Source organism: Lynx canadensis, chromosome B2 (genome assembly GCF_007474595.2).
Source record: "Lynx canadensis isolate LIC74 chromosome B2, mLynCan4.pri.v2, whole genome shotgun sequence".
Lineage (NCBI taxonomy): Eukaryota > Metazoa > Chordata > Mammalia > Carnivora > Felidae > Lynx > Lynx canadensis.
Genome location: NC_044307.1, coordinates 76269098 through 76292098, shown reverse-complemented (window position 1 = coordinate 76292098; position 23001 = coordinate 76269098). Strand labels below are relative to the sequence as shown.

At 39.6% G+C, this 23001-nt stretch overlaps 1 protein-coding gene across 1 annotated transcript in view; it reads right to left on the bottom strand.

Moving 5' to 3' along the window:
- LOC115514956 (putative teratocarcinoma-derived growth factor 3) overlaps positions 1–7253 on the bottom strand; it is a 40106-nt gene extending 32853 nt beyond the window's left edge. The window contains 4 exon segments of the mRNA XM_030317093.1: positions 6700–6752; positions 6754–6899; positions 6901–6956; positions 6959–7253. Coding sequence (XP_030172953.1) covers positions 6700–6752; positions 6754–6899; positions 6901–6956; positions 6959–7253 — 550 coding nt within the window.
- Between the last annotated feature and the right edge of the window lie 15748 nt (positions 7254–23001).

The window sequence follows — 23001 nt, the reverse complement described above, 5'->3', positions numbered from 1 at the left end:
GGAGGGACAAAGAGAGAAAGGGAGTGAGAATCCCAAGCAAGCTAACTCCACACTGTCAGCGCAGAGCCCAATGCAGGGCTCAAACCCACAAATCTTGAGATTATAACCTGAGCCTATGTCCGATGCTTAATCGACTGAGTCACCCAGGTGTCCCGAGCTGGTTCCCCTTCTAAAAGAGCTCCACACAATATTGATGCAGAAATGGCTGTCACAGCTGCCACTAGTGTCTGGGACAATTACCACCCTTGAGTCCTCACTGCCCCCCTTTCGGGAACTGGTTACTCATCAGGGCAACACCCCCACAAGAGCCTCTTAGCTCCTAACCCTTGCTCTATAGACCCAGAAGGAGCCCCTTTTTACCCATTTTGCTTCAGAGTTTGGTGGTGGTGGGCATGTGGGGAGGGGGATCCAGAGAACATTTTTGAGTGTCTGCTGTGTGCTCCTTCATTCATTATCACATTTTAGTCATCACAAAGCCCCATGAGGTAGGCATCACTATCCCCACTCTACATAAGGGGAAACTGAACACTCACACAAGGTTACCAGCTGGTGAGTGGAAGGTTCCAGCTACAGACTGGTTCTTCTGACTAGAAAGCCAGGGATGGCGATGCTCATCATGGGCCCTCTTGTGCTGACATATACCCTCTCTACCTTCCTGTCTCAGGGTCTCCCTTGGAGCGGGCGCCTCTGGGAAGGACAGTGTGGGAGCCTGTCTGTGGAAGCCAAGTCATTTCATGGAGACCAGAGTGGGTGGAGGATGTGTTCCTGGCCTCCTCATTTAAAACTTGGAACACATTTTTCCATGGAAAAAATATTAGGCAGAGAGAATCCATTTTTGTAACGTATGCAAAAGCACTTTGCAAACCATCAAGGAGTATGTAATATGCCTAAAAGGAGTTACTACTCTGCAGTGCATTTGCACTGTAATTCCGACACTTTGTGGATTAAATAGCCTGTTGTGAAGCAGAAGTTAACCGCTAACTGTTATGCTGACTGTCTCAAAGGAAAAATACATTCCAATGGCCAAACAACTGACTTACAACAGACATTTGGAACCCAACCCATTCATAAACTGAGAACTGCCTGGATTAACATGAAGAGGACACATCATCACCATCTTCATCAAGTATTATTTATTAAGGGCAGTGCATGGGGTGAAGGCTTCAGCGTAAAGGAAAAAAAGAAGGGAAGTGTTAATCTAATTTTTAATGGCTGCAATTCCACGTCCTGGTTGTGAATGAACTCAAGCTGTTCCAAAACATCCCACTCATCTTTCTTTTTACTTCCTTCCCCTCAATTTAGCACTTATCTTTTACTCTCCTTTCTTTTTATTTTCCCCTTGCCATTCCATTTTTTTTTTTTTGTCTCTCTTCCACATCTATTCAACATTTGTTCTTGCACTAAACAAACTCTTTGCAAGGGCTAACTATATTCTCAGACTCTGTCGTAGAGTCTAGAAATACCAAGATGAGCAAAATGCAGTTCTCAGCACACTCCCGACCTGACAGTCAGAGAGGGGAACCTGAAAACAAACCAGATTCTGTCCTGAAAAATACAGAGAGACACAGAGTGAGTAGAAAGGGTGTTTTCTAGGCAGAAGTTAAAGGAGCAATGCCATTTCCTTTTTCGCTCATCTCACACCTGCATGCCCTTTTCCTCCCTTTTTTGGTCCACACCCGTGTCCACCTTCATCACTTCTCTTCATTACTTCTCTTTGCTACTACTCTGCAATTGTCCTAACCAGTCTCCTTGCCTCTGTCCCTCCCCACTGTAATCCAACGAATATATTGCTGCCAGATGAATGTTCCTTTGGAATGGCTCCAATTATACAGTGCCCCCTAATTATCTCATTGATACTTCTTGCTCTCAGAATTTTATGATAATTCCTAGCATTGCATTTGGAGGCCTTCCTTGGCCTCATCCCTACACAGAGCTCCCTCATTAGTTAGTCAAGTGGAAATGCATACTATTCCCCAAATCACTTCCTTCCTTAACACTATTCCGTCTTCCTTCCTCTACAGTGCTTCTCATACCATGTAGACTGAAATTCTATGCATCCTATAATACTCCTCTCCAAGGCCATCGGCAGAGCTTTCCTTATACCCCCAGCTGTGGATCTTTTATTGCTTATTTGGAGGAAGGGACCAGTGTTTGCTGAGCATCTTTCATATATCAGGTCCAGTGCTGGGCACTTTTCATGTATTAACCTGTTTACTGTTCATAACATCTCTGTGAAGCCTGTTGGTTTCCCACTTTCAGATAAGGAAACCTAGGTTCTGAGACGTAAAGTGTGCTCTAGGTAAGGAAATGGCAGAGCCAGAATTTGAAGCCATACACCCGTGGACCGTGAAGGCCATGTTTATCTCTTTCCATCAAGCCTCATTGCTTCCTTCATTATTTCTCTTGCAGCAACAGACTTGAAAAGTGGTACGTGCATTCCTCAATACCTCCATAATATTGTGGATACTTTTCTCTCGAAAACATCTTGGCCTATTAGACTGCCTCCCACCATGACTGGAATTGTAGAAACTTTCAAGTAATGTGACATTCATGTGAAAGTGCCGCACTGGCATGACATTGCAGGATTCAGTCAACAAGACATATGCAACTTAACTCATCAGCAAGCAACCAGTAGAATCACATGTCCACAGATATATTAATACAAAGAATCAGATATGGAGTTCTCACTGGTGCAATTCTCTAAAGAGATTCTGAATAGAACAAAACCTAGAGATACTGGCCTTTGGTGTTTGCATCTGGCAAAGTTTGAGGATAGGATAATGAGTGTCAGCAAATACTGAAAATGCTTTGTTTATTTGCTTAGATATTCAAAGTGAGCCATTTGCCAAATTTGTGGACCCAAGGACAAGACTGAGACACAAACAAATGTTTCTTCTCAGCCAGTAATAGCTTCTAATACCATCTGGAAACCTACACCAGTTAAGAAAGAAACAAATATGCCTTTTTTTGCTTTCCTTCTAAGACCTCAAAGCTTGTAAATTTGGGGTCTGTTGGGGAGGGAAAAGACGAGAGTTCCAAAAATGGAGGCCCTCCAGAAACTCAAGCCCCCTGGCAACCAAGACTTCAGATGGCAGAAGCAATCAGAGAGCATGTTTACGCTGATCTCAGTGGCTCAGGAACAAAATAGAGGTTGCTGCTATCTCTGTTCACACTGAAGGAGCTTCCCTGTGACCCAGTTTAGAGTTTAGTCCAACTCCGTAAATTACTAAGATATTTTTATTGATACCATGAAAGTGCACCCTCATTTCTCTATTGTCACAAAAGCATGTTGTTGAAACACTTAAAATATCTTGGCACACTTTAAAAGTGCTTTTTACAAAAGAGACATGAAATTAATGGTGCATTTCAGTCAACACGTCCTTTGCAGTGCTTTCTTTCCCCTTCCTCAAAGCCACGGAATAAAACAAAGTGGGTCCAAACAAGACCTCTGAACATTTCTGTGATGGGAATAACATCTGGGTAGTCAGGAATGGGAATCGATGTTGCAATCTCCTCTCCTACCCTAATGTACACGTGAACAGCATTAAGCTGGTTTTATCATTAGATTTCACTTTTCAGTGAAGTTTTAATTACCAACCCTTATAATGTCATTTCTGGGAGGGGGTCTTGCAGTTTACCTCCTATTTTCTTGCTTCCCAAATCTTTCTCTTGCTGTGTTCCAGCCTACTCTGTTTCCTGCCCCCATTCAGAAAGCTTCAGATCCAATGTGATTGCTCACCATTCCATCACCATCATTTTTTTTTTTTGAACAGTGTATTATCCTAACCACACAACAGTTTCCAGCCATCAGACACATAATCTTAGCTGCACATTAGCCTGGAAATGGGCTTTTCCCCCCTTTGGTTATCTTATCCATAACATGTGCAACTATTACCTCATTCACCCTTGTGCTGGTTCCAGAGATTAACCCCAAAACTGTCATGATAAATGCACAATTTAAAAAATAGTCAGTTTCCTCAAACTTCTTGTCAGTCTTGTTTTATATTTCATCCCCTGTTATGACATGGCTACTAGAACTTGCCATCTTTTATACTGTCTGGTTTCCAAACATTAGAGCCAAGTATGATGTCATATGGTCTAGTAGCATAACACTTATCTAAAGGAAAAAGCACATCCAGAGTTTTTCCCAATGTTTTTATTTGTTATAATAACACACAGAGCCCAAGTTAGAAAACATATTTTTAAAGGAAACCAATGAGACAAGCTTTAACCTTTAACCATGAAAAAGATTCCTTAAAATTTCAAAGGAGAGACAAATTCTATCCCTTAGACACATTAGGCTTTGACTGGCAGAGGCTTTTTCATCCGCATTCAATATTAGCAAGATCACTCCGCTAGTTAGGCTGCAATTTTGTCATAAGCACTGTGCAGGCATTATGGAAAATGTTAAGAAGTGTTCATGTCCAAACCAATTTAATATTTATTCTTTTTTAAAAAGGAAAATAAAACAACAACCAAGGTTCTCCCATTTTCTAATTAGCACCAGTGGCGTCATATTTAAATGCCATAAAGGGAAGATGGTGTCAGGGAAACAGAAGGCGTGGACCTAGGAACATGAGATGGGGAAAGTCTCTTATGTTTCCTCACTTATTAGAGATAATCTGTTCTATCTCTAAGTGCTTGAGGAAGAGCAAACAAATAATGCATGCAAACACACTTTAAAACTATAAAGTACTATACAAACATATGGTGTCATCTCGGTCAATTTTCAGTCCCCACTCTTAATTTTTAAAACTATTGGAGTTGGCGCCCTGCATGCCATTTTCACTATGTACACCCTTCTCTCCGAGCATTGACCACACAGCAGTATGATCATATCTACGTGATTGTTCCCCCTACACGCTTGCAAGCTCCCTCAATTCATCTTTACAGCTCTGCTGCCAAGGGCAACCTTGGGTCATGTCTGTTGATTGATTTACTTGCTAAGTGAGTACCTATATAAGGCCCCCAATTTTTATTAATTCATTTCTCATTTTCTCTGTTTTCATTAAAGCCTGAAGCTCTTGTCTTTGCCTCATTTTTTTACTGTCTACACAGAATGTTCATTTTTGTTCCACCTCCCCAAACTGCCTCTAGTGTTACTTTTCTGTGGAGGAAGCATGGGGGGAGAAGTAAACCTAAGAACCTGGGGATGAAGAACAAACATCTTCTAGTAGCAAAATTCCAAAATAGGAATCCAAAGTTGCAGACTACAGATACCTAACTTAGAGAGAAGGGAGTGGCTCTGGGGTGCGGACTTCACCGTAGCTGATTACGGGTGTTGATATGGCTGAAGAAAGGATATGTCAGTCAGAAGAAGACAGTTATCACCAATGGATACATGGAAAAGAGAACCAGAAAGATGGATATTGACAGAATGACTACACCATTGTTGGAGAGAGAGGAAAGATACCCTCCAGTGGAGGGGGCCGCATCACACTTGGGTGAGGCGGTGAGAAGCACAAGAGTGTGAGATCCAAAATCACCTCAGGCTAAATCCCAACTCTATCATCTACCAGCTGTGTGATCTTTAAAAATTTTTTTTTCAAAATGTTTTCCAGTTTTACTGGGCATATTTACATGCACAATGTATTTAAACAATGGGTTTTACAATACATAGTTATATCACTTGGTTTACAACCAAATATACTGTGAGTGTTCTCTCTTTTACAACAGTTAAAATACTTGCAAGGTACGGAGAAAACCTAATTTATTAAGCTCCCTTGTTGGGGAAATTTAGATAGAATTTTTTTTTCCAAAGACACTTCAATCTCTTTGCCATGCATTGAGAAGAAAGGGGTGTCCTTGTCTTCTATAGCTTTCTATAGATAGAAACTTGCCTTCCAACTTAGCTTTTTAATTTGCTTCTCAGACCCATCTAATCATCAACCAGGTAATCCATTTTGGTTTGCCCAATTTCTTCCTCATTTGCTTCCTCTTTTCTAGTATCCCTGGTACACATGCGCACTTCCAATACTTCAGTGTCCTGTCCCTCACCTCTAATATCTGCCCCCTGCCCTCTCATCTGCTCACTTTACAGAGGCTTCCTTTCCTTTCCTTTTAAAGATGAGTTCTTGATTGATTTTGATCAACTCTCTACCCAAAGCTTTAGCCTCAATTCCATGTTAGGAGCAGCCTTTAATGATCTGAAGATAGAGTTCACTTGTTTAAAGGAAAATAAGAAGAAAAAACCCTTGGTAGAGATACATGTATTAAGAAACATAGAACTTGGTCACAATGTAGATATGGCTGGCTTTTTTTAAAAAAAGTTTTTTGGAGAGGGCAGGGCAGAGGAAAGTAGTTTGTACTTTAAGAAATATTGGGGAAATGTTAGGGACCATGATGAAAATCTGTCCACTATTTCGAGGCAACTAACAAATGATTATCTCCCAGTTAGGGAATTGGAGTGACAGCCTTTACAGGTTATGAAATTGTATGACAAATATTGCATATGCAAGTGTCCTTTAACAGTAACTTTGAATTAAAAAAATTTTTTTATGTTTATTTTTGAGAGAGAGACAGAGCACAGGCAGGGCTGGGCAGAGATAGAGGGAGACACAGAATCTGAAGCAGGCTCCAGGCTCTGAGCTGTCACCACAGAGCCTGACTCAGGGCTCAAACTTATAAAATGCAAGATCACAACCTGAGCTGAAGTCGGACGCTTAACCGACTGAGCCACCCAGGCGCCCCAACAGTAACTTTGTATAGCAAGGCAGATGCCAGCTAGCAAAAAAGTGGTGCCCAAAGATGCTTATTAATTCTGGAGTCCTGGAAACCAGAAAGTGCTCATCCACCACATGGGCCTCACACCCCGGTAGAAATGTCTGAGGAAAGCAGTGAAGTTGGCCGCACCAGCATTTACACATGGAATGTCTCTTGGAGAGCCAGGTGTCATGGGGGCACAGACTCACAGTTGTCTTTGTGTGAATCATGCTCACAGTTCCAGCCATAGAAGGAGGGGGGCAGGCAAAGAAAGACCCCAGCATGTAGGTTCCCCCATTCAGACAGCAGGTTCTATTTAGCTCTTTACTGTCCTGGATTCCTATGGACAGCACAAATTGGAAAGACCAATGATGAATTGAAGGCTCCTCCTGGGACCAATTGCAATCATCTCTTAAGGCTGGGATCTCCCTGGAGGGACATGCAAGTTCACGGTGGCTCAATGCAGCAACTAATTCCAGTTCAAATGCTTTGGAAATGGCCATGATGAAAATCACACTGCAAGAGAAATGCTCTATCTTTCTGTGGTCCATGGCTCGCTTTCCCCAGAAGGTCTTAGAGGAAGCAAGAGCCAGGATGTCCAGAGACAGGGGCTCATCACCAAGTTTTGTCCTAAGGAATGCTTTGAACTCAGCCAGGGACTCAGCCTTGCCTGGGACTCTCCTTCTCAACAACTACCACCTGTGTGATCTTATGTAAGTCACCTAACTGCTCTGATCTTTGTATTTTCATATGTAAAATATGAAAAACAGAGTGTTTATGTGGGCACAGAGTGTAAGTGTGTTGGTTGTTTGCCCTTGGTGGGAAATGCACCTCACTGCCCCTACTCAGCCTCACGAGAGGATCATACCACATATCGCCAGCTCAGGAAAAGATCCAAATTCAAAATTCGAAGTAGGTTTTCTACTATATATCATCAGTAGCTATTTATTTATTTATTTATTTATTTATTTATTTATTTATTTATTTAAAGTGTATTTATTTTTAGAGAGATAGAAAGAGCAGGAGCAGGGGAGGGGCAGAGAGAATCCCATGCAGGCTCCGTACTGTCAGTGCAGAGCCCCACGCAGGGCTCCAACTTATGAAACTCTGAGATCATGACCTAAGCCAAAATCAAGAGTTGGATGCTCAACTGACTGAGTCACCCAGGCACCCTTCAGTAGCTATTTATAAATGATGTCTGAATCATTCAACATATGTTGTATAGAAACATCAATGAATATGTTTCATTTCCAGCTAAGAAATAGCTGAAGGGTTCTATGCCAGTGATAGACTTACTTTATGTATTATTTGCAGAATTTTTATGTTATGTTTTTCACATGAAAAAGAAGTAGACATCCCCATATTGACACACAAAACCTTCTGCATACAAAAAGAATAATAGCATTATCTGTGAGGAAACATTTATTTATTTATTTATTTATTTATTTATATTTGAGAGACAGAGAGAGAGCAGGGGAAAGGGGCAGAGGGAGAAAGAAAGGGAATACCAAGCAGGCTTCACACTCAGCGTGGCACCCAATGCAGGGCTGGATCCCACAACCAGGTTCAGAATCTGACACAAAATCAAGAGTCGGACAGTCAACCTACTGTGCTACCTGGGCAAGCCAGAGGAAACATTTTTTAAAAAGAAATTATTTATATGTGTTTCTTATTGTTATGTTGTTGCTTTCGTCACCTTGGAATCTGACTGACAGAAAGAAAGGAATGTTAGCAGGATTTTCATGTATCTGTCTCCCACTTTGTGGGCTCTACGCCTTGTGCAGACTCTGGTGAATTCTACGGCCCTTTCTCCCACAATTAACAGACACAAAATTTTGCTTTCAGTTTCATCAGCTTATGGACCTACACACCCAGGGTCAAGAACTCTGGGTCAATCTATAAGATTTCTGGTCATGGTGGGCTCATGATCTCAACTGCAAGGGAGCCAGAGTCACATGACTTAGCTTATTTGCATTTGCCAGATTTAACTTGTAGATAACTACATTAATCTCCACCTTGTAAAAGAGGGAAAACTAGGCACTCAATTCATGAGCTGATTCCTCCTAAGAAGACAGTTGGGAGCACAAACCTTATGGTGCTCACAAAATTGGAAAATTATGTAAACTAGCAAGAGCCATATCAACAGTGTGCACATTTGTATTCACAAAAGAATATAAAGAATACCGCTAATGTATGTTTTATTATATTTGGTCATTTTAATCCTCCAAATTGAGAGAAAGCCCCGTAATATAAAAATAATACTCCTACACGGGCAATTATTGAAATTGTATGTCTATATGACTTGAACATGAAGAGCCTGGGATATGCAGGTTTTTCTCTCCAACCCACTGCCATAGGAACAGTGTGATGCTTTCCACGCTGGTCCCTGCTTGTAGTCTCTTATCTTACAAATAGCTGAGTCTAAAGAGATAGAGTCAGAACTAGAAAAAAGAATATTTCTGAGAGTATGGATTTTTTTACTTCCTGCCAAGCATTCTATTCTCATACACCCTTGTGACCCTATGGAAATGGGAACCATAAAAATATTTTCTGGCTTGGAGGTTAATCTATAGTTCACTTTCTCCAATGTACTCCACCAAAGACCAGATGGGATACTAAAATGAACTAGGTTCTGACTACAAAGCACCCTTGTAGCCTGAGGCAGGGGAAGGCATTACAAATATGTATGTTATGTGGAAGTCCCAGCGGGATTTCCACAAAGAGCCTGTCTGAAGGCGCATGTCCACTCTGGGAAGCAAACCACTCTGAAATTCCCAATTCATTCTGAGCACTGACCCTGCAGCATGGGTACGGAGGCCAATTGGAACCATGTGTATGGGCTACCGCTCTGGACAGACTGCAGTGCCCTTGCCACACTGACTTCAGATTGTGGCCCCAGAGCCTTCCCAGTCACACAATCATAGGCAAGCTCTCTAAAGGTGTTGATTTAGGCTTCCAGAAAAAGCGTAGCTCTTGTGACGGAGAAGCACAAGCTTTGGCATCATTCAGTCCTGGGCTGAATTCTGGCTCTACCAGCTATAGAGTGCTATATTCTGGGGGAAGCAACTCAGTTGCTGAACTTCCTCTGTCCTCATGTGTATGCAAAAAGAATAATTATGCCCATCTTGCAGGATATTATAGATATTGAGTAAGAGAATAGAGTAGTATAGGCAAGCAAGCTAGAAACTGCTTAAGAGCTCTAAATTCTGTCTGCTTCAGTTTCTTCCTCTGCAAAGTGAAATAACAAAATACTTACCTAATCAGATTCCTAGTAAGGATTCAGGGAGTTAATATACTTAAAGGGCTTTAGCTAGAGTTTGGGCATTTATTAAATGCCCAATAAATGCTCACATTATTGGATAATGTACATAGAATACTTAGAAGTATGCTATGGTTAGGTGGGAGATCAAAAATGGCAATATTATTATCTTTTTATTTTTCTCCCTAAACATAGTATGAAGGGAAACTAATGTTTATTTCTCTTGTCCTACAGACAAATTCAGTATGTTAAGTGTCCTCAAAACCACCTCTTTTAAAATGCCTAAAACTTTGTATACCATATCCAGATTGTCTCTACCAAACTCAGTCTGTGTCAACTCCCCAAATTTTCTGAGAACATTAAGCATAGGCTAAATTAAATGTATTTGGTGAAAGCTAAAGAAAAATGCACAAGGAGAGAAGGTTGGCCCTGGATTAAAGATGTGTGACAGAAGAATTTGGTAACCTCTACCAAAAATACTATGGTACTTCTTGTAAATCTCAGGAAAAAAAATGTTTTCCAAAAAAAAAAAAAAAATCCTTTTTCAAGTGGCCAAACGAAAGATTTGTATAGTACTTACTCAAAACAGCAATTTTCATTCTGCAGCCAGGATACTTTAAAGAGGAGAAAGACCAATTGTATGTACTGCCATGAAAATGATTCCAGGTGCAACGAGCCCTCAAGATTTATATAACTCAGCTCTTAATTTATTTCCTTTAATCCACACAATATTTCCCAGCTTCTCAATTGTCAGCCACATGTTTCTCAATAAAGACCATGGTGGCACCAAACTTCCAAGTTAGATGCTATGATTGTGTTTCCTGAGTGCCCAATATAAAATGTAGTTAGTGTTTTTAATAACCATTTCTCTTGCAGTATTTCCAGCAAAAGTCTGTGTGTAATGCCAAACCTTGGTCTTCTGTATGGAACCGGTCAGTCTGCGTGTAGTTTACTAGAAAGCCGGGTTTTCAAACTCTGGTGTTAATTTCAGTCACCATGTTTTAGACCGCAGTAAGGAGCAGGGCTAGAATTGATAAACAGCTATCTAATGGGTATGATGCATGAGGAGAAAGTAGCTAATTAGAATAGAAATCCACTGTAATCTCAAAATAGAGGCTTGCTTTGAAAAAAAAATGCAATATAGGCATATTATCCAATAAGCAATGAGCTCCTATTGTCTATCTAAGAAGGAAAAGCAATATAAATCTGTGTAGATAACACAAAAGGTCTATAATATAATAAGTCTCAGTGAACAGAAATTCAAACTCATTTATCAAAAATTAATTTTTGAGAGAAATAAACTTTTACCTATCAGAAGTTCTATTTTTACATTTGCCCTGTTTGTCCTTCTTTACATGCAAGAACAATTTCTTGCAGCCAATTAAGTAGAGATGATTATGCAAACAGATAGAAAAATTACTGTTACATTTGTTTTACATTAGATTCATACAAAATAAACTACGTGAAATTGAAAGTTCAGCCCTTTCCTCTAAGGGGTCTAAATAAGAATTCATTAGATTGGGAAGGTAATTTGTGAAAGTTTTATGTGAACAACAATGACATAAATTCTTTCTTTTAATATTCAACATGAATTTGTAACATCCTTCCCTCCACTAACAAAACCTATTGTACACCATCAGTTACCATTGAAAATTCCAGAAGAAGCCTTTGTTACCTTCTTTGTGTTATTTTAGAGCCTCTGGAAAGATAAGCAGTAGTCATTTCTCATCCTGTGACTTGTGATAATTGATGGAACGTTCAAATGAGCGACTTTTCATACGCAATGTATACAGTGTTCATGTCAACATCAGGCAGAACAAACATGGCTTATGAACAGAGGTTAAATGACAGATAAATCATTTAATGAGTAACACACATAAAACTCTTGACTCTTCATGTCTATTAGTGCTTTGGTGCTGTCTTTATCTTCACTACAGCCAGCATCCTTCTTTTTCTTTTTAATATGATTCCCAGCGTTTTGATGTCATATGTTTTGTCTTATTCAACCATTTGGAGTACAGGTGTGCCACTGTGTTTTTGATGGAGTGTTGCTATTCCAGAAAGCCCCATCCACAACACAACCCCACACATGTAATCCAAACCCGAAGATGAGTCAGCCATTGAGACTTTGCTCCAGTTATTAAGAGAACTCCTCACATAGTTGGACAGAATGTAGAATTAGTAACACACACAATAGTTAGGAAATAATCCTGAGCTTCAAAAGACCTCAATATTCCTCTATGAATTTTCAAGGAAAAAAAATTGTTTTTCAGTTCTGTGTCCATGCTACTAGAATTACAGTCAATGTTTTTAGACTGTAGAAGTCTTTCCTTAGCGAGAAAAACCCCATATGCATGCATTCCTTAAACCACCTCAAAAATTCCTTATACCACCACAATACTGATTAAATGATTTTCCGAATCAGAATGAGGAGCTTGAGCTCCACTTGCAGTACAAATATTTCCTAAAGTGCTGGCCATCAGTCTATTGATCCTGACCAAATTCTGATTTCTTTGAAAACGTTTCAGCTTCTTATCACATTAAGGAAATGAACATTTTCGAAAAGCTTGCAACAACAAAGAGAACAGCCTGGTCTTTAGGCTTAATCTGGGTATTATTTTCAAGACACATTTTGGAGAGAGTCTTTGAGTGTTCTGCCGGAGGCTGGTCTCTGCCAGTGTTTATTTCTTGTACTGATGCAGTTCAGAGGTGATTAGTGAAAAAGATGCTGAAAGAAAGGGAATAAACGAGAGGACAGGTGTCATATTCTTTGTGTTCTCTTTCAGAGCTTGCACAGACGATTCCATGGTGGCAAATTTGGCACTATGTGGGTGGCTGCGTGACTTCAAATGCTCAGCTGCTCTGGCTCCCAGGGCACTGACAGACTGTCTCCTCCACTTTGGAACCCCCAGATGATGAGTCTCTGACCCTTTAAACAAAAAGCCTGAGCACCATATGGTGATTTTTTTAAAATGCTATCTAAAGATACAAGGACTTTATGAACAGCGTTTGGACATCACTCCACTGCATGGTGTCGGTTCATTCTACTGTTTCTGTTGTTAGAAACCACCTTCCAGTCTTTATCCTATAATAGAAGTATCGCCAGAGACTAGCAGAAGTTTAAAGTTGGAACTTATAAACCATCTAGCCTAAACTGCTGGAGGATTAAAGAAAGAACATGTGGAAAACACTTTGCAAACTGAAAAATTCCCCCTAAATGTATTTTGTTTTGAAGATGGGAAAACAAAGGACTAGAAAGTTATGACTTACCTATTATTCCTAAGGCTGAGAGGTAACTGCATATTCAATTTTAACATTGTCATGCAAACTTTTAATACGAAGTTCATATAAAGTTTAAAATTAGGCCATGGGTCCCATGACTTCTTTTTTGAATGTATATTTTAAATGAGGAATTCAGGATTTTTTAGTGCAAATCTTATAAGCAATACACGAAACTTCAAACAAAGTAGTTGTCAACTGCAGCCAGAACTCTTCTGTACAGGTGAGCATACAATTTGGCCTAAGGAAAGTGCAAATCAGGAACCAATGTTATATGTTTCACAGGACAGACAGACACGCTTGGTCAAAGTGTTTTCTTTGGGTAAAAATAAGAGTATGATATAAAAAGTTGTATCATATTTTAATACCAGAAGTCTCCCAATGCCTTAGTGTAGCAGTACCTGCAATCCAAAAGGCAGAAAGGTATAGGCGGCCATCTAGAGGGGTCATCAGATCTCCGAGTCTGATGCCAAGGACGCCTAAACTAACAGAGCCACAGTGGGACTGAGAAGCAAGTTCGTACATGGCATCACATAGCGGGGGCACAAGAAAGAGACAGAACTGAGCTCAGACCAGTTGATCTCAGGCCTGGTTCTGGATGCCATGGTGACAGGAAAACCAGGAGGATCTTTACCTCTATGCTTAGGGGCCATCAGTGGGGCTCTCAGGTTTGAAAGAATGGAGTTGAAGTAACGGTTTGTTTACTTCAGGATCCCCCATAGCATCCATTCTGAGGTCATACACAAAAGACCTGCGTGTCCACAGAGAACAGCTTCACAGAGACCTGGCTAAGAGGCAGAATCTGGTGGAATGATGGTCCCTGCTGGGATCTTGGCTGAGCCTACTGTCCTGTTTCCTCATCCTCTCATATAACTCGAATGCCTCCCAGCTCTCTGCACAGACTGTAGGATTCCCTGGCCCAAACATGCTCCAGTTCCTCCACTAAAACCCCCTCCCACATTTGCCACGCTTCCTTGCAGCTGCCCACACGGTGGCAAAGAAGACTCAGGGTATTGCTGAAGAGAGAGGTTGAGAAATTCAAAGAGGAAAAGGAAGGAAATATAGCAGGGTTAACTTTACTCATGGCTAAGATTCAAATTAAATGCCTTGTTATAATCTGACCTTTCTTTAGCTTCTTCAGTTTTAACAGGGACGTCAGCAATAGGAGGAAATGGGCAAGAACTGGAGTGATTTTCAAGTTATCAAATGAATGTGACATGCAAGACAATCCCTCCATCTTAAACAGTGAGATTGAAGTACAGGGCACGTTCGTGATTTCCCAAGCCTGAAAGATGCCAGATGTCCACTATCTTGTATTTCAGTACTCAGCCCCTTTTATTTGTTTTCTTTCATGAAGTGGTGACGCTGGGGACGGGGACGCCTAACGTTGCTTATTCAGTAGCCCTGTCAAAGCTACTGATGACAACTGTCAGCACATCGATCCCCCATCCCACCCCTCTCTGGTCAGACTCTGCCTCCTGTTCTCCAGGCTAAAATCTGGCAGACCCAGGAATCCAGTGGTAGAACTGCGATAGACTTTATTTCTCAACTCCCCCCAAGGGAAGAACCTCTACCCACACTTACTCCCGGCATCCGCTTCCATTTTAGTAACTGAGCGAAAGGACCGTATTAAATTACTCCAATATCAAATTAGAAAACTTGAAACAAATATCCACTTTTATAACTAAAATATTGCCCAATTTACCTTCTAAGCTCATAAGAGGGATGAAAAATGGTTAACATAGAGCACAAACACTACCAGAGAGCGAATATCTCTCTCAGTGTGGTGCTTAGGATAAACATACATTCACATACTGTTTATTATACTTCAAAAATTAAAAAAAAAGTTTAGTGTGGGGAAAATTTTTCTAGCTGTATTTAGAGAGTGACCTGAGATGTGGGAAAGTTGTCTAGTGCTTATGTTATTTTTTTCACCCACTTTTGAATTCTTTGAGGCTACATTTCCCCTGAGTTGAGCAGAGATTGCCACCCACCTTGGCTCTTCCTGCCTCTGCCCTGACAGAACCTCTTTGTTGTTTTATCTAATCAGATTCAGAGGCCCTGCTATGGTTGGCTCGCTTGGATTTTTCAAGGAGGTTATATTTCTCATTTCCCAGGCTTCAGAAGAACTAAAAATAACTGGGTGAAAATCTGAAAGGCAAAACTGCTCTGTCTGCCAGCATTGTAAGGAGATAGGATCAGCCAGCCTTCACCAAAAGAGAGCATCTCTGTCCTGTGATGATTAAAGCAAACTTCTGTCTCATACCAGTTTGGTAGCTAGAGCCTCCGCTTGGTTTGATGTCTCTATTTAATAAATGTGTTTTTCCTTATTTGCCACCTAAAAATATCCATCTGAACACCTATGCTTCCGTGACCATCTTAAAAGTAAAATTGCTTGGCCTTCACGTTGGTGCATGTAATATTTAAAAACAGAACACAACAAAACAAAACAACTAGTTGAGTAGATTTAAAGTGGCACCAGTAGAAGATGTTTTATCCGAATGGCGCCTCCCACCATTGGTATACTTGCAGCTACTTTCTGAAATTTAGTCTCATGCTAGTTTTTTTTGCCATTCAATGTAGACTTTCCTCCAGCAGCCTGAATAGTATAGGGCCCTAAGATTCATTATGAAGGATTTACTAATCAAGACAACTAGTCCTCTCTTTTCAAGAGGCTTTGCTGGCAGCAATATCCATCTCCATGTTTTCAAAAGCCGGATTATGCCCATGAAACATGGGTGAGGGAACATCTGTCATACATGAAAGATAAAACATATCTGGCGTTGCCTTTTCATGTTTTATTTTTTAGAGCCATAAAAAATTAAGAGACTAAGTCAGGGAAAAAGTTCAAAAAAAAGAGTTTGTACCATTAACTCTGCTAGGGCGTCAGAGGAGATATAGGATTTCAGTTCTGAACTTACAAATATGTGAAACTAGAGATTATGAAAATAAATATTTAGCCATATTCCTAGTTGTCTTTTTGTAGAGGTTAACAGTTTCATACTGAATTAAAAGCAAACAAACAGTGGTGAATTAAGAACTTTGTTCAAACTCCTCTCTTTGTCATGTTCGCAGTGATAACTCCTCCTTATAAAGCTAAGCAATAAAAAAAGATAAAGACTTTCTAAGATAACACTAAAAAATGACATTATTATTGGAAAGCATTTCCATGCGACACTGAAATTTTAATAAGTAATTCATCTTAGATATAACACATGAATATATATCACACATAAATGTAAATAACTGAGTTCAATCATCAGGTTTACCAGACAAATTGTTTCATATATCTGAGCCAAGTCCCAGTTAAGAAGTTCGAATAATAAAATTGATTTAAGTGTCAGACCATCAGCCTATGGGAACAGGAAGGCTATCATTCCCAATGTCTTTTGTGTTTTTCCTACTGAATACAAAAATGGTGGGCAGAGATTCCGGGTTCTCTATGTGGTTTTTGCAAAAATTTTTTAAAACTCTGACCACTGTTAAGCCCTGCCAGGGGCAAGGATCATCTCTACCTTATTCACAGCTCTTCTGCAGAGCCTATCAGTCACCGGTGCTCACAAAATATTTGTTGAATGAATGAACAAAAGAATGAATGTATGATCTACCTGGATGGAAATGGTCTCATTTCCAGTGATAGATTTTACATGAGAAATATAGGAAACATGCAAAACTTTTTGGAAGCGTAGATGATAACATTTTACTGTCCCTCTCTAAAACATTTTTCCAATCTAAAGCTTTGCAAACAAGGAAATAGAAAATTTAAGCCATTATCTGAAAAACTGAAGCCTTCTGTTACTAAATAGTTATTCCATGCAAGGCTTTGTTTAAGAGAAAGAAAGGATGAATGGATTAGCAAGGAGCAGGAAATCTCTTTGAGGAACTTTCTGTGTCTGATATAAAATGAGACGAAGAGAAGAACATATGGTGCAAAAAGGTCACAAACAAACTGACAAAATACTATTTTACAAAATGAAAATGGTCAACATCTGCATGATTTTGCCTGTCCAATAGCCCTTGTGCTTATTTTCATTCCAAAATCTTGTTTTGCTGAAAATGCCTTTTTAAAGCATAAAAGTTCATTCCAAACCATGTTGTTCCAACAACCATGCCTGTTCCAAAAATTTGTTCAGAGTCAAAAGCCACAAATGCTTTGGTACAATATGTCTATAGGTCCACCCTTGCTCACAGATTGTTATTTGGGAATATCTTGAAAATATTTATGCAGTTCAAGTCAATTTGAAGTGGGATCTTGTACACACCAAGTTTAAAAAAAAAAACCACTTGGGGGCGCCTGGGTGGCGCAGTCGGTTAAGCGTCCGACTTCAGCCAGGTCACGATCTCGCGGTCCGTGAGTTCGAGCCCCGCGTCGGGCTCTGGGCTGATGGCTCAGAGCCTGGAGCCTGCTTCCGATTCTGTGTGTCCCTCTCTCTCTGCCCCTCCCCCATTCATGCTCTGTCTCTCTCTGTCCCAAAAATAAATAAACGTTGAAAAAAAAAATTTAAAAAAAAAACCACTTGATCTCCATAATAAAGAGAAGATATAGTTCCTCATCCATATTAAATGATTTCACATACTTGACATCTCTCTCACCTGTAAGTGCATAGCTCTCCTATAATACACATATGCACACACGCAGGAAAGGTCAGTTTTGAATGAAAAGGACAAAACAGAACACAGTGGAAGCCCACTTTGAAAGGCATATACTAAGTACACCCATTTTAATTTTCGAGGTAAATAGATCAGACCCATTTTCATAGTTATTTGCTAAGCACCTACCAGTGCCAAGTACATTACCAACACCATCTTGTGTCTTAACAACCCAGAGAGATAGGTATGGTGACAAAACCATCGTTCTTTCCCAAACTGTCCAATGATTTTTTAAGCTGTGTTCCATGTGTAGCAGATCATTTTTGACTGGATATCGATGCATGTAGATACCCTCCACCTTTTCCCCGAACACGTATGCATGCATATGCATATACACGCACAAGCACACCTTTACAAATATATCTGTTTGACTTCATTTATTCGCCTTTTTTTTTTAAATCAGGGTGAGGTTCGGTAAAAGAAGGTATAGATGGAAGGGATGGTATGGTGTCTGTTCCCCTCTGGACTAGTAGACAGGATTTATTCAAAAGGCAATGAGTATAGGCAGATGGAAATGTTCAAATGTGCTTTGGACCGTGGAAAAAGGCATATCAGAGTGTGGGAGAAAGGGCCCTTATATTCACCTGTGTGGGCACCCAACATTGTTCTGGCCTCCAGGTTAGGGGGCTTTGAGAGTACCTGAGACTACTTTGGTGTGGACATCAGGTCTTCATGGAGGCAGTGGCAGTGTGTAGCTCCTCCACACGGTATTGCAAGCAGCTACCAGGGCAGCAGAAGAGAAACAAGGCAAATCCACCTTAAGCACAGGTGAGGACTGGCGGACACTTTGGAGGGAGGCTGTGAGTCTTCTGTTATAGCTCCACACATGCGTACATACAGATGTATGTTACACCTGGAGCCTTTGGATTCTGAGGAGGTGTCCCAACGCTGTCTTGGGACTTCTGGCCTCTGTGTCTGTTTTGACCCGAGCCTCTTTATCTTCAAATGTTTTATAGATCGGGGTTCCATGGCGTATGTCCATTCTGCTGCTTTTAAAATGTAAACTACAAAATTAAACCATAATGTACCTCGTTTCTAACTAAAACTGAGGTTGAACATCTTTCATAAGTTATGCAACAAAAAAGCTTGTCATGGATGAAAGAAGTTGTAAAGTAGTTTTGAGAGTAGTTGCCTTTGATAGTCTGAAGATATTTTCATTAGCCAGATATTTAGCTATCTGTAACTCTCAAAGGTCCTTTAACTACTCTGAGCACCCAAAAAGGTCATTCATACCTTTCCATCCCTCACTTTTCTGCTCCAATTAAGTTCTGTATGTGCACCTGCCTACTGGGTAACTCCAATTATACCTTAAATTCAGTAATTCGACATAACCAAAACCTCTTCGGTTTACTTAGTCAATGGCCCCATCACCCTTCTATCCATCCATTCTCCCAAGCTAAAAGCCTTAAAGCCTCATCAACTTCTCCCTCTATCCCAAAGTATAAGTCACCCAAACACATACATTTAGCTTCTGGAAAATCTTGCAAATCCTCTTTCCCTCTCTTTTTATCATTGCACATTTCTTTTAAAGCCTTCATTATCTCTTGCCTGACCATCACAATAGTTTTCTATCGGAACTCCTATCTCTATTCTTTTCTTTACCAATCACAACATCAACAACAGAATTGTTTTTTAAATGCAAACATGATCATATCATTCCTTTATTTTAAGCCTTTAATATGAAAAATATATTTAGCACAGCAGGAGATCCTTCACACTCTACCCTAACTTTCTCAACTCAAACATGAACACCATTGACCTAAATAGGGTCATTAGTTGCAAGAATTATGGCTGATAAAAAAATTATGACAGGATATATTGAGTAGCTCATAGAAACCTTGGGAAGATTAAAGAACCAGACTAGAAAAGGCAGGAAGAAAGAGAGACAAAGCAGAAAAACCACAGCCAAAAGCAGACTACAAAACCGAGGCAGCGGAGACTGTTACTACAGCCACCACAGGACAATGGTCCTGTGCTTTGTACCACTCTCTCTGGACACTGTCTCTGGACAGTGTGTGCGGCACTAGCCCCACAACCACGGCCCCTGGAAATGTCAACCCCAATGATGCTATTAACACCAGAAGGATTGTCCACTCAATGTGTTTTTCTGCTTCCCTTCCTTGCTCCATCTGAGTGGCAGAGCCTAAGTTAGATAGCCATTCCTTGCCAAGAAAGGGGGAGGTGGTAAGGACTGCAAAAACAAGAGTCCGAGTTTTGAGCTTCATAGGGAGAGCCCGGCCATAAAAAGTGAAATTAGATGTTGGACAACAAAAATCAACAGAGGTACAATCTCTGCTTCAGCTACTCAGGATATGCAACATTTTCCAAAAGAGACAGTGCTGTTCTCAATATTTGAAAGATGGTTCCCTGTTTCTAATAAAGCAGCACGTATCTCCTTTATTAGAAAGGAGTTGGTGCTTCTGTAATTTGAGGTCACTATGCTTTATTGTAGCACTTCCTACAAGGTATTGTAATTATTTTACCACTTCACAAGTCAATGTCCCATGCCAACAGGGAGTTCCTCTTGGCAGGGACTATGTCTCCTATCTCTGTGCCTAGGCATTATGCTCAGGACAAATTATGTCCTCGGTAAAATTTGTTGAATAATTTTTGTGGCTTCCCTAGGAAGAATGTTTGGGGTCTACAGGTGACCCCTAAAAGACCCTGGCCTCCACTGTCAGTAGCAGAGGCACCATCTTCCTCTTGCCCAGTGACAGGAACTTAAAGTTTCTAGAACTTTCTTTACAAGACAATTGCAAGTTGGGAGGCACCCCTGACATGAACAATGGCCATCAGTCTCATAATCAACACCTCTCAACTCTGCTCTCGGTCCTAACGTTTATTATGGTGTAGACTTTGGTATACTGCTAAGGTGTTACATTTGTACTCAAGCTTATTGCAATTGTTTTATTGCCGTTTTAGTTATAAGCTGGATAATATAGCAATCGTGTGAAAAGTCTTCTATTATTTCATAGATGAAAGTTAAAGTAATTTCAAAAGTATTGAAATCCTGTTGGGTAGTACTCATTCACACTAAAATATATGTTGTCTTCTCTGTGCTATGAAGATAGTAAAAAGCCCATTGTCTCTACCTAGATTTCAGATTGCAAATGAGACAAAATTCTTCAAGCTCTTTAATGTCACGCAATATGTCAGCATAACAACATAAACTGATAATTTTCAGCATATCTTTATACGCTTATATTTATTTTTTAAATATATTTTTAAATGTATTTATTTTTTAATGTTTATTTATTTTGAGAGAGGGAGAGAGAGTGAGAAAGAGTGGGGGAGGGGCAGAGAGATACAGGGAATCCCAAGCAGGCTCAGAGCTGTCAGCCCATTGCAGGGCTCAAACCCACAAACCGTGAGATCATGACCTGAGCCAAAATCAAGAGTTGGACACTTAACTGACTGAGCCACCCAGGCACCCTTATAGTTATTAAATTTCTAAAGACAATAAATGTCATGCTAAGCATTCAATTTTTTGATCCATAACATAATGGAAGATAGCGTTCTTCATACTATTAGTATTAACTGCGAGGTAAAGTATTTGTGAACAATGTTCATTTGTTTGACAGATGAGATTTTTTACTTGGTATCCACTTAGAGGTTGGCATAAAAGCAACATGATTCTTCAATAAGCACCACTGTTAGTTATCAGCTGGATACCTGTTGGAGGTGCAGAGAACTATGGTCTCCCAGGTATTTAAGAGATAGTGGTCAAAAGACATGTTAATTATTCCTCCAACATGCACCACACTTGCTCAAAGGAAATCAAACTGAAATAGCTAATTGGAAAGAGAAATGATAGAATAGTTAAAATAAAAAAATTTGTGTGAGGAATAAATATACATAAATTCCGGGAGAAATGTAATTATTCTCTTGTAAGAGTCATGATATATTGTTTGTAATATATCTAAACATATTTTTTTTTATTGTACAACTTAAAGCTTTCATCAGTGTGCCTGGGAAGGTTGGGAAGTCAAGCCGTCCTTTATTTTAATAAAATCTTTCAACTTGGCTTTTTAAAAGAACCTTTCTATTCCATTCAGTCTTGCTTGTATTCTGTCGTATGTTCTGCCAGTTAAGGTGTGAGCAGTATTTTTATTAAGGTGTATCTTTGTCCTTTCCTTACTTCTGTCTCTAAATTGCCTTCTCATCTTCACCTTGGGCCCCTGCATTTTGTCCAGTACTCTAAGAAATCAAAGAATATGTGAGTTTCCAGCCTTATGAAGAAAATATCTAGATTCACTGTGACCTACATAAAGGCACAACGATAGAAAGAAGAAGTTTTGTTACAAGTCTCAATCAGCATATCTATCATTTCTGTTTTAATATTCATTTATTTTATTATTAAGGCATTATTACTTTGGACCCCTTCCACATGAAATCTTAATTATACATGTACAACTTCCTTTATCTTCATGTAAGCTATAAATGACCTTAAACGTTTGATTATTCAGCATTCCGTGGATTCTTTAAAATAGAAAACTCTCACATTACGAACTGCCCGTGGAATGGGGATAAACATGGGAAGTGGAGGCCTGTCAACAACCGTTTTTCAGAAAATTAAAGTATTTCCTTTTCTGATTATAAAGGTACTTTTAAATAAATATTAAACAGAGAACTTTAGTTTTATCTCTGATAATTTATTTCTATTCCAAAAAATCCCAATCAAAAAGTTTAAAAATATAAATAAAAGTAGTGAATACTTGCATGTTTCATTTATTACTTTGTATTTTCCCTTTTTCAAACTTCAAAAAAAATTGCACTCCCCATGCCTATAATTAGAAAAATATAATAAGATATAAAGAAAATTAGTCAAATATGTGCCTTAGCCCAGATAACCTTCATGTATAGCCTATGCATTTTTTCTACGAGATACACACACACACACACACACACACACACACACACATTTAACAAAATTCAAATTACAAATTCTAAGTTTAATATTTAAAATTCTATCATATACTAAGGTTTCCATCTTTAAAAACCAGAGAAGTTTTCAAAAATTAGAAAGAAATAGAAAAGAAAATAGCCTTTTATTCGTGAAGAGTTGTCAGAACTGCAAATGTAAAACAAACTCAGATTAGCAGTATATTCTG